This window comes from Polyergus mexicanus, unplaced genomic scaffold (genome assembly GCF_030449975.1).
Source record: "Polyergus mexicanus isolate NDT 795.1 unplaced genomic scaffold, iyPolMexi1.0 SCAF_12, whole genome shotgun sequence".
In the NCBI taxonomy this organism is placed as follows: Eukaryota; Metazoa; Arthropoda; class Insecta; order Hymenoptera; family Formicidae; genus Polyergus; species Polyergus mexicanus.
The window spans coordinates 6,392,598-6,410,440 of NW_027223332.1; the positions used below are offsets into that span (position 1 = coordinate 6,392,598).

A 17,843-nucleotide genomic window follows, 5' to 3' on the forward strand; every position below is an offset into this window, starting at 1 on the left:
TGTTATACATCTCGGAAATGAATCTCTGGCAGTTACCTAAACGTGTCGTAGGGAACAAAGAGAGAACACAAATAAACGATACCCATTCTCATTCCTCCGCAAAAATGAATATATGTTGCGCGACGTAAACCGCAAAGGAGACGCGCTTGCGAGTACGTACTTCCGGTGTCCGCCGGCATGTAATATCAGCCGCATGACCACGACCACCACACGACCATCGCAACTGTTTGCAAGTCGACGACGCAGTCGCGATACGTATATACGTAGATTTACGCTCGTTTTATTGCCGTCGGTACTTGGCATACTTCGTTTTACGGTCGTCGCGCTCGGATTTTCGTCGTACGATGGAATTTCGTTATTTCCGCCGTGAGGTCGGAAACCACGAACATCGTACACTTCTCTCGTCGAAACAACGCGGGACCCGCGTGCCACCCTACGAACGTACATCCATATGTTCAGAGGTATGCGAACTCTTCGTGTATGGACTGCAAGCGGAAAAGTTGTCGCCACTGCTTCGTGGCTCTCGGTACAAATAATCTTTTAGAGACCGCTGCAATTTTAATTGCCCCGATCTTTCTCTCACACAGCTGCGTTCAAGAGTGAAGAAAAACTTACGATCAATTTTCTGCGAAAGGTAAATCGAAGCATCTATAAATATTGTTTTTTCGCTTTCGAGTTTTATACTTGAGATCGAAAATCCCCTCCGTTCCATGATATCCAATTTTCATCCGCATGATACGCCACGAGCTATGCGACGAAGTTTCAAAGTTTGATGTTATCGGCCTAAGAAATTAGCAATTCTTCCATAATTCGGGCGAGAATAACGTGCCTGAAAAGCACATCAGCGAACGCAATTTGCAGCCCGCATAACGCTGTCCCGATATGCAAACGTTCGATTACAAAACCGGGGATGCGTCAAGTTTAAATTGAATAATGATCGTTCTGCGAAACGAGCCTCCATCGGCCCGATAACAGCGCGGCAATGATAATATGTAATTCAATTAATGTCGCGGCTGTGCACGAGGGCATGCTCACTCCAATTTACTATTCTCGAACGTACTATTCACAAACAAGCTCTCTTGGCACGTTTTCCCCTGACTCACGCCAGGATCTCGCTAGCATTCCACCTTGCTAAAACTTCACCGTCACTGTCCTACATCCGCGAGACTTTTCCGTAATACGGCTTGTATTCTTGAATTAGCAAAATATTATAATTTAAAATACTAATTATAAAACATGGAAACGTGCATGTCCGTTTTTACCAGTTATATCCCAAAATGTATATTTTTTAGTGTAATTGATGCCATTTATTTACATAGTAACGTAGAAACTATGTAAGTATCGTAATGGGCAGTGGCTGCCGGTTCCATTATTGCCATTTATCTCCGTTAATCTCATTAATGCTCCAAAGGGTATATTAATTTTTGATAGCATACTTTTTATCTCTCAACGTTGAGCTAAACTAACAGCGCGGTAAAATACTATCTCGCGTTCGCGCAATTATCATTGGTACATTTGAGTCTGAGCCACATGTATATTCTTTATCACTCATCCGCTTTTTCATCGTGAATATCGATGGTAATTTTGCCGCAGAAACATTTTTAATTCAAGCCGGTCTACGATATTATTGCTGATTGATTTGATACATTTTGCAAACAACCGCGCATAATGGCGCATAATGGCGCATGATACAAATACATCGCTCATCTTCTCAAATACGAGTATTTTCATGCATTAACGGAAAGAACTGCGTTCGTATCATCAAATCCACCTCGGATGGAATATAAACTTTCGCATTGTAAAATTTCATGTTATTTCGTGCTCGAGCAAAATTGCATTTTCGATTCCACATTGCCACTAACGTATTCGTTATGTGGATGGCAAACGCAAACAGAAAAAAAAGAGACATATCCTAGGGAATATCGCGTACCTGGGTATTCCTCGTATATCCGTATCCCATAAACCTCTCATCGTGAGACGGTGCGATATCTTTCGCCACGTAAAACGGCTCGTAAAGGAATTCGAAATTCGTTACGTCATGACTAACGTAGATCTTACCGGTCCTTACGTTTTCATGATATTTATGTGTCGGCGACACGTCCTGCAGCCATCTATAAAATAAAAAGTCCTCAAACATACACATATATCGCGCAGTATCCAAGTAACATTTTGTATATTTAATTAACGATATATATATATATATATATATATCGTTAAAGAGAGAAAAGAGAGAGAGTCGCAATCAAGCATGAATTACGTTCACTAAATAATCATCTCTGAATAATGGTGGAAATTACGTATATTAAAATGATATAAACATACTGTAACTTGTAATAGGAAAACTATTATATTTTCACATTATTATGTTGATTCACTCAATTCCAATTCAACAGATATTAAATCGATTATATAAATATATTTTAATAATGTTTATATATATATTTTCACTTGATTAAAGCAAATATTATTTCAATAAATTTGTAAAGGAAGCTAGTATTTAATAAAATCACTTACCTTGTAAAATTTGTGGCGAATTGATTATGTATAAAGACCTTTTGGTGAAAGGGCCTGGCTAGGCCCTTCCTCGCCAGCCTGATGAGTTCGGTCTTGTTCTGGGGAAATCTCATCCGCGTATCTAACTCATATGTGGGTATTACGTAGGCGCACTTATCACAATTGTCGCTCCTGAGAAACTCGTCGAGCGCGGCCGTCAGATTGAAACTCGGCACGATGTCAACGTCCGTCAGAAACACGTAGTCCGTCTGGCAGTTCTTGCGCGCTAAGTTACGCATGTGGTTCTGCGGATAAACGTTACGTATCCGCCAATTGGTCTGCTCGCTAGATATACGTCTCGCGAACTCGTTCAGAGTGGCTTCCGGTTTGGCACAATCGATAATATCCGGTAGCTCGAAAACGCGCGGCTGCTTCTTAGGCGGTCGCATTCTCGGCACAGCCAGAGAGAAGATCACTCTTTCTCTGATGGACTCGTAGCATCTTCTCAGGTACACCAGGTAACGCTGCAATACCTCGAATTCCTCGTCACCGGCAGCGTAAAGCGCCACGGACATCGGTCCGGTCCAATGCAAGGCGACCTGCACCAGCGAGTGCAGCTTTTCTACGGAACTCTGGGTAGCCAGACATATCCGGTAGGTCTGCGACAACTCCGTGAATTTGCTACCGACTAGCACCGAGTCAAATGTTCGGAATATCCGCCGAGCATCCCATCTACCGAGCTTAATATCCAATCGCAGACTGTTAGCATGAGGTGACGTCGGTTGATAATCCTGCGTGATGCATTCCGGCTGTTGTTCCTGCTGTTTGACGAGAGTGCCGAGATTCCATTCTGTGACAGCGTTCACTTCCACTATTTTCTGCGGGATTCTCTCCGGCATACAAGTCTCCGATTGCAATAGCAGGACCGTTAACAGCATATTCGACAATGCCAAGATGATCACGCTCGTCAGACTGAGATTCCATGGCCGGCATCCCAGCTGAAAGGGATAAGAAAAATACGGCTGATTATAACCGGCGTTATTTTGCACGAGCGTCGAAACAAACATCATTCTGGAGAGTTCAAATTTCGAGTTACTGCAGATATACGAGAGTGATTTTGATTAGAGATCAAATATGTTAATTGCGTTATTTCATTTGGTGAATAACGTTATAAATAATACTTTCTATATTTTAGAGAAGATTCGAATTTTTAATTAATACATTTCTTTGTGTTTGTAACATTGAGCGAATGCTAAATTCATTATAATGATCAGCAATCACGTGATGAATCGATTGTATAATTGTATGATTACGTGACGCGAAGCAAAGGTATGAAATAATAACCAAGTTCTTTCACGAAACATGAGTTATCGCGACGTGTTGATTAATTATTGTACTCGTGCTTGCAAAAGTCATCGAAAATTTGACAAAGAAAATAATCGTAAGACGAATATATGTTTTCGTCGTAACAAGTTCCCATTACATCGGCCTGGGACGAGACTTTCCTCTTCGTCGCATTTTACGTTCGCCACTTATTCTTCCAGAACCGCGAGGCACAATGTATCGCCGACTAGCGTGAATAATTTCATAGGGACACGTGAGCGGAATAAAACAGACTATGGCGAGATAAGGTCGTCGTATAATGATGAATCTCGCATTAGTTCTCGACAACAGAATAACATCCGGAAGAATATTAATTCAGGTACGCGAATTCTTCCAAAAGCAGTTGGAAGTACACCTACTTGGTGTAAAGCATGTTATTTACTTGTAGCAAATAATTTGTACGTGAAATATGTTCGTTATTCGTAAAAAAGCACAGAAATCTGCGAATTAATTTTGATTAAAAAGATATTTCTCGATATGTTATTTACGTTTAGACATAACGTAAAATACAAGAGAAAACGCATTTCTTTGTTTAGAAAGTACGCAGATCAAGATATATAAAAATTATTGCCTTTGAACCCAAGAAAGAGATCGTTTCTTTGACTACGCACAGAATATGAGATTAAAGCACAGACGGCAAGAAAATGCATCCGATAAAATGCAGTCAAGCGCGCGCATGTTGTTCTACACCGTCTCTAAATGTATCAAAACGTGTAATCGGATTACATCTTTTGCGCGTATTTGCGAGAGAAGTTAAAGAAAGCCGACCGGGGGAATGCGTTTAAACTAGGAATACCTCGCTCCCTTCTATAAACAGGGAGATTATCCCGACGGATGTTCCAAGCGAAGAACTTATGATAACACCGCAACGGCTAGCGTTGTTTTTAAACAAACCCATGAAAGTGGTTCGGTCATCGACGAAAGCAAACTGCCGAGCAACTTACTGACAACAACTTGTCGACTGCAGAGCAAAAGTCACTTTGCTATCTTAATTATCAGTTCGCTATTCGGAATCCATTGCAAAAATCAATGCCTGCTCTATAACGAGATAAGAGAGAGAAAAGAGCAAGCAGGTTTCGGATATCATAAACAAAGAAAAATCCAAAACGGACAAGAATATAACATATATAAAATATATCTAATATATATAAAAATAATAAGAATCTCGTACATAAAATACCCAAAATTTTATGTCGAAAACACAATCGTTAAACCGAGTGTATGTTTAACATTTTCATTAATGAAAGAATAATTCTCCGTACGGCGCTCGCAAAAGAAATATTAATTATCATTTTTCTTCGAAGCAGTAAAATCTCCAATACTTTGTTCCTAATTTGGCATTGATACAATAATATCGAATAAAAATATTGCCCTAATTTTTTTACGTTATTCTTAAAATAATTAAAAGATCTTTTATATTTTTCACTTTGATCACGCTTCGCAGATTTTTATTAATATTTTATTTTTACCTCTATGATAAATATTTGAAAAATTGACTCTGTGATATCTTTATGATAAATATTTAAAAAACTGAGTCTGTGTATTTGTGCAAGAGAATATGCAATTTGCCCTATATTTACTTTCAGTAAAGTTTCATGAACTAAACTTTGAGACTGAAATTTCGCGCATCGAATTGTGGCTCATCCGGGATACCGAATGCTTTAATATTAAGCCTGACAAAAAACGCGCAACTAAATCGTGTTCAACTAACCGATAGGTGCAGGAAATCCGCCCTAATGCACGTTGGGGAACAATGTGTTGCTTCGCAAATGTAACGCCGGTCGTAAGTATTTTGCCGTAGTACAGCAAGTTTCGTGTTCGCAAAGGGCAAAGGGCAGCAGCAGTCTACTAACTGTTGCGAATCTACCGAAAATTATATACACGCCGATAAGAACTTCGCGGCAATCCTTCCTTGCACCGCCCAACCATAAACCGCCCGCTTTCCATCTGGATGTTCAACCGGCGGAACTAACACCCGAAGTAAAATCTTCGCGCCCAAGGGAGATAAATCATCCTTCTCCTACTTCCATCCCCTTCCCCTCCCCCTCGATTCCCGTCTCACAATCTTCCCGTACAGATCATCAGCCTCACCGACAGGCAAACCTTGACTATTCGAATGCACCCTATTCTCCTCAAGCGAGCATGGGAAGAGAGTGGAAATCATCTTCTGAAGGAGTCTTGACCGACTTGAGGAAACGGATATCGGATGCATTAGGGTCACTTGTGTGTGGAACGAGTAACGCGCGCGTAATGTACTCCTTATAATGTTACATTCCTGAGAATTACGATCTATATATATATAGTATGTGTAAAACGCGCATATGTTTATCCCAGGATGCATTTACACGTCATGGCAAATGCAAATATTTGACGACTCGAAGGCACATCCGACGCGTTATGTCAATTCGATGGAAACTAGTAAGAACGATATTTTCGTAACATTCCGATTACTATCTCAGCGAAGAAGCGCGAAATCATCAATAAGAAAAAAATTTGATTGTTTGGTTTAGCTCTAGTTTTAACCCATTTACTTTCAATTCATTATTTAATTTTAAATCTTATCCAAGATGCTTCATTTATATTGCATCCATTGATATTTCATGTAGTAATTATTAAAAAACTATTGCAATTTAATTACGAAAGTAATTTGATATGATGCTACAGTATAAAAAAAAAAAAAGTTGATTGTTAATCCGAGACTCGATTATTTAATATCGATGTAATTTTATGTACTTCCAGTTTGTAACGCTCCCACAAACTAATAATATAGAAAATTAAATTTATTTTCCACTCATTACATATTTTTACGGATAATATATAAAAGTGACAGTTTTTTTTTTTTGTATATAAACATATGTTGCAAAAAATATGGAGAAAGCGGCGTTTTACAGAATTGTTTAAAACAGCGATAGCGACAAACCAAAAGTTTGCGAACTCTGGCGTACTATATTTTTCTTAGAGCGCACTCCCTGAGAAAGACTACCATTACACATGACGATGGTACGTATAACGTAGCAACCACAATTTCGTCATAACTATTTTTTTATAATTTGTTCGGTAAACGCAATTTTTCCACTACCATGTTTTCTTTCCATCTCGCTGCTTGCCGTATCATTATTGTGAAAAAAGTATGAACGAGTACTTTGACGACGCAACCATCTTTGTTTTGCGTAAAGAGAAAGGAGATGTTTGCATCTCCGTGTATGAAAATCTATAAAAATGTCGCGCGATGAAGTAAGAGTAATCTTGCAGCATATTTTCATTAATACGATATGGTATCAGCGTCAAATTCCCTTTTAACATATATGTTTTAATCATCGTCACGTAATATTAATCGTACGATTAATCTATAATTAAGAGAAACATAAAATGCAATGTTTGGAATATATTAAGACGTAAGTCGCAAAGAGAAGAATTTTGTATAAATGTTTAGAAAAAGTTTAAAAGTTTCTTTCCTTTTGGGAATATTCTTCTAAGAACCAAAGCATTATACGTATAATGTTGCAGCAATAACGTAATAATAAATTTAACATGGCACAAACACAATAATACAATAAGAAATATATAAAAACATATAAAATTGAAATTAAAGGATAAGACGGTATAATGTTGGGCGTAATAAAAGCAATTATGAATATAAAGAGATTATTAAAAGCTTTCATGTGCTACGTCGACAAAACTCGTCGACGTTTCTTCGTCGCATCATGTCCTTCGTTGTACACGTTAGTTGCTAACATCCGCGGAAGGTCGTAGAACGTCGGCGTCGACGTCGACGTCGAGGGAAAACATCAGTTGCAGGGATTTTTATAACCCGGAGTGGAAACCACGGGTGCAACCATGCACGCCGGTGTAAAACGCGAGAAAATTCCAACCGTCGTCAAGGTTCGCCCGAGAGGACACTGTGCCAGCGTACGTGTCTAGGTAGGCAGATGTATTAACTCGTCGTAACGTCACGCACGACTGCGGGAAAAGCGGGAAGGAGATACGGGACGTCCTCGTGTATCCTCCGCAAGGATGTTTGCATGCTATTACCGCCAGCAAATCCCTCTATGTCGCGCCCAGCGCACGCTCATTACAATTGCAAGAGAGGCGGACGCGCGCCACGCAGAAAGTAATATCAGAATGCATTAGGATGTGCATCCGGAAGTGTCCCGAATCCGCGTTCTTCGAAAGGAGCCCGAACACTCGAGACTCTCTTTTCCTCCTGTTCGCTTTTTCTCTCGACAGCGTACGATTGCCGAAGCAGCCTCTGCATAAAGAGAGAGAATTTAATATTTTCGAACTCTTGAGAAGAAGGAACTCTCTCCAAATCCATGAAAGAGAGAGAAAAAGAGAGAGAAGGATATATATACATATATATATTGACATTTGAGAATCAGAGAAGATTATCAAATTAATTATTCCGAGCTAATCTCTCGAATTCTCGTGAAGTATTTACATGTCGATTCAAGTATTACGCGTGTGTGCATCTGATTCAAGATATAATATCTCTTCCTTCTACCATTAGCAAAATCTTGAATTTCAAGCTGTTTAATCACAATCTCTCTGTAATCGGTATAACAATTTCTCTGTGATCTTATCATTGTAATCACTGAACGGAGAATCCGTTCAGTGATTACAATGTCACACAGTGACATGAAACGTTCGTTAATCGATTCTACCATAAACTAACGTTCTCCAATAAATGCTACGCTTTGTACAGTAAGCAATGTGTGCACGTCGTTTACAAATACGCGGCGATTGCGGCGACGGTGATTCACACAAGAGGAAAGAGAAAGATCGATCGCTGAATCTATACTAATTGTAAGCTTTGCGTTACCGAAGCCGATCAACATCGACCGAACAGCAGGATCGTTGAGAGCGCGTACAATTAATCGATATCCATTTTCGAAGTCATAGACGAACAGCGCACACATTAATACAAATGTAAAAAGCTAAAGAACCAATGATGCAATTGAAAGGAAAAATAGAAAGCAGAAATAATTTTCACTAAAATATAATAATAGCGATAAATATATAAGAGATAACAAAGAGATAACAATTGTCCGATTAATAAGACCGGTTCTTGTATCTGATTATCGCGCACATTTTATTGCAATACTATTCTTGTGAGAAATCGCGAGCGTATCGATTACGGTCAGAAGGCTACAAGCTGCCAATGGAACGTACATTAATACGGCATACGAAGTTCCAGCGACCTATGGTAATTCAAGCACCATGAAAATTCGTGTGCGCGTCCAACTAGCTGCTTGCTCCAACGCACGGTTACACGATTCCCTCTACGCGATACACGAAGAGCCGACGGCGTTGATACTACGTAGGTACGCGAAGTACTGGCAGAGAGAGACTGTGTGCGTATGCCAATGTGTGTACGGAAGGTGGAGTCACGGCATGATTGATTATGCGAACACGTTGTTATCACTGATTCAGTCTGCAGCGTGTAGCGCGCGTGTACCGGCTGGGGCCGACCGGAGTAAATGTGTGCACATTACACAGCTAACCCATTATCAAATTGTGTACCTGAGCTTTGGTATGCTCGCTCGCGTTCGCGTTTCACGAAGCGAAAGTTCCATCGCGAACGGAGATAAAACCTCAGAATCGAACACCCCTCTAAAAATTTTCAAACCAGTTTCAATAATCAGATGTCTAAGAATTAGATTTTTCCTTTTCCCATCGAATGTACCGTAAATCATTAAATCTTCTATAACAATTAGTACATATTCACGTACGCAACTTACGACCCTCTGTACGTAACAGAAATTAAAATCTTAATTTAAAATTTAATTTTAAAATTTCATTGTCAGAACTTTGAGACATTAGAGAACAATAAAATATTTCCTGAAATTCAATTCAAGATGAAACTGTTAAAAAAAGCTTAGGGTTTTATCAGCGATTCCATATTTATACACTCATCAATAATACTCTAAAATTCAGGTAGCACGCGCACACTCGACAAAGGATTATCCAATGCATGATAGTGTTCGGCATGCGTGCCGAAATTACTTTTGACAACCACCCCAAGAAGTCCCATACGATTTCTATGATGTTTTTTCACGTTACCCGAATTCCGTTTCGGATTCCGTTAAAGATCCGGTTTGAATAACAGACGTTGCCCAAATACCGCGAATCGATGTGTTGGTGTTTCGCAGTTTTTGAAATCTGTTCCCCGTTCGTACTATTAGATTATCGAGATATCGGAATGCAATATATCTTTTTATTAATGGAATAACAGAACAAAAGAATCGTGATATATTGAATATCTTACCATGCCTTTATCAATAATGAAATTTGTCGTCCGTTATCAGTTCTATCATCCGTCATTCATTTTTCAGTAACTTTTTTTTTATTATATAACGCGAAAGTATATAAAGAAATCTTTCTTAAGAAAAATAAACGTATCTCTTAAAGAAAAAGCTAATAAATGATTGCGTGCTTCTTCGATAGAAAATATTGGAAATCGCGAAAATATCTTCTTTTATTTACGATTCTTCTTGCTATAAATTAAGCTCTTTAACTTAATTAATGAATTAAATTTTTCATATTTCGATAATGACATTACAAAATCTTCCGTTTTATTTACATAAAACAAATTTTTCTCTTATATCATTATATCAAAATACTTATATCGATATATCACAAATATTGTTACTTTTATTTTTCTTCTTTATCAAATTATTTAGTGATCTTCCATCACAGATTATTTTTTTCTCTCACATTTACACATGCTAGAATATTTCTGTTTTCATTTACTCTACCGAATATCAATCTTGATTTATCCCATAGTACGCCTTGTTATCGATCTAATCCACGTTCTGTCAAGAATATTTATTTTTTTATCTCGTATATTATTATTTCTCGATTATATATTTTATCATTCTCTAAAAACATGTGATAAATTATATTTTATTCTATTCTATATCAAAGTACGCTATTACAGAATGACATAAAAGTAAAGCAAATCTATAACAAGAAAAAAGAAAGAAGTAGAGAAAGAGAAAACGCAAAGTTTCGTGCGCAGATAGCGGAGAAGGACTAAATATCGCCTTTGAATTTTGCCATAGTTTCATTTTACTTCTAGCTCAACGTCGACGCGTATATATAACAACCTTAGGTCGCGAAAATAAACTGAATACCATTCATTACGCTAACCCATTTCGCGTACAAGCGCAATGCCGAAAGCACCACTGAAAAGCTGAGAATTGGAAATTCTTTAAAACTCGCTCTTTTCCTCTCCTCACTGCTCTCTTTCTCATCTCGGTTACCACTAACCGCCGGATACGTCGATTGAAAAGAGCCATTCGTGAGAGATGCGGTTTGCGATAATAAACGAATCTCGCCCATCCTCTCCGCCAAGAAAATAGGCCGACGTGCGTATTATCGAACTCTCGAGAGCGGTATCTTTCGTTGAACTATAAGGACAGCGTTGAATTTCGATACTTTACCGTGAGCCGTTTTATGCTAAGCAGGTACTGATAAAAAAAATCGCTCTATCACTCTGGCGCCACCCTTTCAATGTTCCCGTTTATTTGCACTCGCTTTTGGGCTAGCAACTTTCGGCCGTACTTGCCCATGAAAATATACGCTCTTATAAATATACGACTTTGTTATCTGTTAATAAATTTCCGTATCATTTTTTATTAGTGGAAAGTAAATGGATTTAAAAAAAAGCGACAGAAATTTATTAAACGGTAAAACTGAATTTCTTATCTGTAACTTTATTAGTTTAATTTTTAACGGCTTTATTTAATTTATTCGCATTTTATGGGATAACGATATTGGAAATGAGATACTTGGAAAGATACTTGAAAGATAAAAAGGGCGAGAGTTCTTCCCTAAGTACACATCATAGCATATGAAAATAGTTCTTTAATTTGCGTCGCGCTTTGGCATTAAAGACCGTCGCGAGAGAGTTATGATCCAACGAAATACATATCAAGGAGCCTCCTTAATTCGTCATCCGGAAACGTAACGTGTAATTACGAACTGCATATGAGTGCAAAAGCTAGTTAGTCGCTTTCGATGGGGGCGCTTTGAAGATGAATCTTATGGCAAAGTCGTGCGGGCAGAAGTATCAAAAGTTAAGAACGAGAGTCATCATCCTCGTCACACACATACATACATACACACACATGCACGCACATAAGTATAGCGAAACCACTGCAATTAAACTATCTTTCTCCTTCGTCTCTTCCCTCTTTTTTCTTCTCTGCTCCTCTAGCTCGCGCTTGAATCCATCTTTTTGCGTCTTTACGCGATAATTAGCGCATCTTCAATTTTCCTGCTGGTGCACGTATTTGCTTTGCATAACTGCCGAGATAATTAAACAAGCTACGATTCTAAGACGTGTCACTGACAGCCAACTACGATGCAAAAGATGGTTCACGACGAGCCGGAAGGCGCGGCAGTAATCGAGCCTACTACTCGAGTTTTCTGTTTCTCCGACATGTAAATCATGTCGCGACATCATCCCGAGCCGTCTCAACGAATAATTACTGTCTTTCTCTCTTCATGTACAAAAAGCTATTACTAACACGAAGAATTCAGCCAGAAATAATTATATATACATCACCGGTGTAATAAATAAAAAATTATATCTCAAAAAAGAGCAATTTGCGAATTGTGAAAATAACTTTTATGTTAATGGAATGCATGTACGTGTATCTATAGGAGTGTTTAATAATGCATTCGATGAATTCTGCAATAACATCTTGCAAAATAAAATTAAGTTATAGACATGTTTAATCTAATGATGTTTAATGAAAACGATTTATTTTCTCTAAAATAATTTATTTTCTGGACATATATATCCCTAGTCTCTCTCTCTCTCTCTATATATATATATATATATATATATATATATATATATATATATTTATCTATCTATCTATCTATCTATCTATCTATCTATTTATGTATCTATCTATCTCTATCTTTTAAATCTACAAGGAAGAAATATTTGATAAATTCGCGTTTAATGAATTGTAAATTTAACTAGATACTCCTCAATCTATATAAAAATAAATCAAATAATACCAAACAATCTGAATTATATTAATTTGTACGTAGACGCACACACAACAATTCGTGCGCAGAGAGAAAAATTTTTCATAGATATTTCGAGCACAGAAAATTAAATTGCTCTCTCATAGATCTCTTATTTCAAAACCTGTAAATATTATATCCAATAAACTGAATGTGAAAACACGTATGTTCGCCGTTTAATAAGAGCCCTTCATCAAATTTAGCACAATGTGATGGCACATTATTCCAAGATCGTACTTCATAGAATCGGCGTCGTGTGTCCCATAAAAAAAAAAAAAAATAATGAAAACCCGTAAATACATGCAGTATTAGCATGCGCGGACGTCGAACAAAAAAAAGAAAGAAAAAATTCGTCTCTCACAGAACGCGAGGAACTTCAGACGGACAGTGTCGATATTCGGCATGCACTGTAATGCAATGTTTTCGATTCGCATATCCGCTATGCATCCCAACCCATTGAAAACACAGTCGGAAACGATAAAACAATATACCTGGTCGCGCTCGTGAGCCTCGCGTTGAAAACACTTGGAAAATGTATTGAAAACACTCGAAAATGATTGAAATCAAACAAGTTACGAGGTTGAGAGAGAGAGAGAGAGAGAGAGAGAGAGAGAGAGATATGAGTGAGAAAGAGAACTCTATATCTCTATCGGACATTCCAAATACATGGGATCGATAGTTCAGATCGAACCAACGATTTTGGATGCTGCTCGTTGGCAGGAGATACTATCAACGAGAGCAGTGGCACAGAAGGGTAACTCGACCGCGGATAAATTGATCGTTTCGGGATTGCTGTATCCACGGTGTATCCACGTCGAGTATTCGCTATATTTTCGCTCCAGGCCGGCCGAGCAAGCATCCGGCCGATTATACGAATGCTGATTTTCGTCAACTCATTCAACGATGCGAGGTAACGCGAGCAAAAAATCCTAGCTACATAGATGTAGTGGTAGCGCATTTACGTTACCGTTGCACCTGGCGCACTATATCCTCTTCTTAAATTTTTCCAGACGGTCGATCATGTATCGACTATGATAACATTGATAACATTTATAATATTTATAAAGGACATTATTAAATCTATTTTCTCGGTTATTATTTGAAAGCTATTTGAAATCTTGCTCTTTTTAAATAATAACGTTGATTGGTTTAATGAAAATTTCACTGCTATGCAAATATTACACACACAACTCTCTCACGAATATCTTCTCTTTATATTGTATTTATCTCTACAATTTTCAGATATGAACCAACGCATCATATGTAATTATTCATTGTATGTATGAAAACCCATTCGATAACCGCGATGTTTTACGAAACGTATAGCCATAGCCAATTATTCCGTAAAACGGAACATCACAAACCAGTGAAAAAAATTACATTTTTATTGTTTTAAAGAGATATTTGCTGAAGTAAAACGCATTTTAATTTCTTATGCTCAATATATGCACGTCTATCTATAATATAATATAGAATGTAGGAAATTTATAAGATAATATAATTAAAGCGGTGCGCTAGTCGATGAATAATTGCATCCAATCAATGTATATATAACACAATATATTTCTCTTAATATTTGCAAGCACAATAACAATTAATAATTATTATTTAAACTTAATGTTCTTATTATTAGTATTAATGCAAAAGCCATTAGCATAATACTAATTTGTGTCAGCTAACTCGTCACAAAAAGGACCTCGTACCTGATGTGCGATAACAAATGCGCCACAATTAAAACATAAATAATCGCGGTTTACATAAATAATCATCCGTATATCGACGCGGCCATTAATGTGAAACGCTGTTAATTATTAGATTTATTCGTTAATAATTGCCAGGCAGAGTGATGAGCGGCACCGATAATTAACGGGACAACGCAGCAGAGTGGGCGAATCAACGTGCGATGAATTCGCAATTAGAAAAAAACCATCGTCGGTTGCACGGACATTTATGAAATATACAAACTTATGGAAGCGTAAAATATGTATAAAATCATCGCTCGCGCTCGAGAAACTTTGTTTATGCATTAAGCAAGCGATAATTATATTATTGACAATTATTTCGATAGAATGTCGTTAGATAAAATGCTATAATCATAATTTGTTTGTAACCGATTGCTGCGAGCAATTACGCGCACGCTTCTCAAGCTACATTACATTACAAAGCTTTGCATAAAGCTTATATCGATATATATTGATAACGCGGAAAATATTAATAACGATATAGCTGAGAGAGTGCTTCTTAAGAAAAAAAAAAAAAAAAAAAAAGGATTTGAGTTATTGCCCCGAGGATACAGCCGCGATTCACAAGCGATCAACAAGCTGCGATATTGAGTACATCGCACACAATAAAGGGCGACGTATATTTAAGTGTTAATAGTTTGTTCTGAAATAGTACAATCTCCATTATCATTGCAGCTCGCAAGATATAAATCAATAATATTTACCAATGTGTGACAATATCGTTTTATAAAAGATATGATCGCCTATTTTATATATTTATATATATATAAAATATATATCTCGGAAATATATTATTAATATATTATTATATTATTAATATATTCCCGAGATATCCCCTCTTTTTTTTCTTCCATCTATTTATATTTATCGTATCGATATATTGGAAATATAGAAATGTATCGCCTTGTTTCTTGACGTAATTAGTACGAGCCGACAATTGCTCATCTGTCACGAGTATATCGTTGAACCGCAGGACAATATAGTATGAATACGCGCGTAGGGAAAGCGCGCGTATCGACGCTTCTCGACGCTCGTGTCGATTCATTAAGACAGCTTTCATAGGGTCGGGTAACCGACGCGATTATTGCCTCGCCTGAAGCGTCCCAATCAACAGAGCGTCAGGTATCCTTGTATGGATGAGCGCGTGGGATCGAGGGACGGATGGGCATAAACGAATGGGCGGGATGGGGAGGGGGTGAGGAGAGGAAGGAAGTGCGAGGAAAGGGGAATCGAACCGAGCGAAATAGAAGATAATTCCCATTGTTCCGCGTTGGACGCCCGCGAGGCGCTCGCCACTTCAAAGCCACGTTGCGCACGCCAGTTCGCCTCTATCTCTTCCGAGCCGTAACTCTCTCATCGAACCCGGCGTCTGGCAGTTAATGAACTGCCCTTCGGCAGTAGTAACGTACATATTCGCCGTTCTAGGAATCCAGCCGACCGTTGTAGAATCATTATCCATTTATATAAAGAGCTGCCGCAGAAGCTGAAGGTTTAAATACGGACACTTCGTTTCTTTTCTCTCTCCCTTCGAGAACTACCCTCTCCTCTTTGTTACGGATTAATAGAAGACTATATATCCGCGCAGAGAAAGATACCTATGTATATCGATGTCATAAATTAGAAATAAGGTAGCTACCTTAACCGTCAACGTTACAGGTCGCACAAACTTGTTACGTTAATTAAAAATCAGCACGGATTTAGACGCTAGCTTGTAGATATATGTAATACATATCAATCACCTAAAATTATATACGCTAAATCAAATGAAGTGGGAAACATGAAAAGAACACACGGAATTAATGGAAATAAAAGCTACTTCCACGAACACGTGAGAATTGCTTTACTTCGAGTGATGACACCTTTGCCGTGTCCGCTTATTATCAGACACACAGCTGACACGTTCGCCAGCAACGACAACACGAGAAGCGAGTAGCGCTGCTCTCCACTCATAACAAAAACCCCACTCGCGTGCAATCGTCATTTCCCGAACGACGACGAGCGCCGCCGCTGCAACCCCCTTGTCATCGCTCGTAGGGCGCTTCGCTCGCTTACTCACCTGAACCATTGATGTGTGCTGGCACGCGAGACAGACCTCCTCCCCGCTTGACGGCAGTCTGATGGCGTAATCGGCCAACTCGGGTTGACGACGTTTACCGTACATCAGCCGTCGTCGTCGGTGGTGGTACCATCGACGTGGTACGTCCTGACGGACAACGACGCACACACTCTCGCTCGCGCAACCACGCCCGGGAGTCTCTCCCGCCGCACGCGAGGGACACGTCCGAGTGACCCGAGGGAGAAAAAAAGAAAAGAATCTTGTGTGCGTTTATTTACGGATACGTATCCCAGGCCTGATGAGTTATCAGCCTCGGCGACAGTTCTCTCTCACTCGTGCGAAACTCGCCGCAGCGTGTCGGCAGATCAGTTCCGCGCATGCGACAAGCGCGCGCGCAACCGGTGGATCGATCAACCCTTCACGTCGGATAACGCCACGTTTTCTCGTGATATCCCGCGAAGGTCTACACTGTCGCGACAGGGATCGAGTAGAGTAGAATAGTGTAAGATAAGACCTAATTATTATTTGCGAGAGACATACAATATGTTTTCACCTAATATGCGGTTAAACTCGTATAATTAATAATATTGAAAATATGTATTTATATATATGTGAGAAAGAGTTTGGTATGTAAAAATAATGATAAAAGTTTTTGTGGTTGATAAATCTAATCTCGCTTATAAATTATATACACGTTTTCTTATATCGTGTATCATTGATCCTTTTATTAAAAAATCATTACTGAAATTATCAAAAAAAATACAAGAACTATTGAAACATAAAAGCGATTGTAACTCGAAGAAATGAATAAGGATCAATTCCTCGACTTTTATTTCACGTTGTGAAATGAAAAAAAAATATTAGAAAATTTCAGACTCGATAAATTGAGAAGTGAGTAACGTTGGGCTCTATGCGAAATCTGCGAAAGTAATTTCAACCGCGGGCGACGAATGTATCGTTCAGAAACTTCAGCGCTTGATTATAGAAGCGTAATAACAGATTTAGCCGTGACCGTGACAGCGGAATCATCTTCCCGAAGAACAACAGTAGCGCATTTACATATTCAGAAGAGCAGCCGCAACACGATGGGAGCGAACACTTTACGGTCGCTGATTTTCCGGATCTTT

The 17,843-nt window shown here is 38.6% G+C and overlaps 1 protein-coding gene across 5 annotated transcripts in view; it reads right to left on the minus strand.

Annotated features, from left to right (window-relative positions):
- LOC138938185 (beta-1,4-glucuronyltransferase 1) overlaps positions 1–17,068 on the minus strand; it is a 117,310-nt gene extending 100,242 nt beyond the window's left edge. For all 5 annotated transcript variants that reach the window (XR_011447656.1, XR_011447655.1, XR_011447654.1 and 2 more), the window contains exons 1-3: positions 16,717–17,068; positions 2,515–3,491; positions 1,931–2,111 (exon numbers count right to left, since the gene is read on the minus strand). Coding sequence is in view for 1 of the 5 variants with exons in the window: in XM_070304989.1 (XP_070161090.1) it covers positions 1,931–2,111; positions 2,515–3,491; positions 16,717–16,821 (1,263 nt within the window). In the remaining 4 variants the exon portion in view is untranslated. The remainder of the gene's footprint in view (positions 1–1,930; positions 2,112–2,514; positions 3,492–16,716) is intronic.
- Positions 17,069–17,843: the final 775 nt, after the last annotated feature.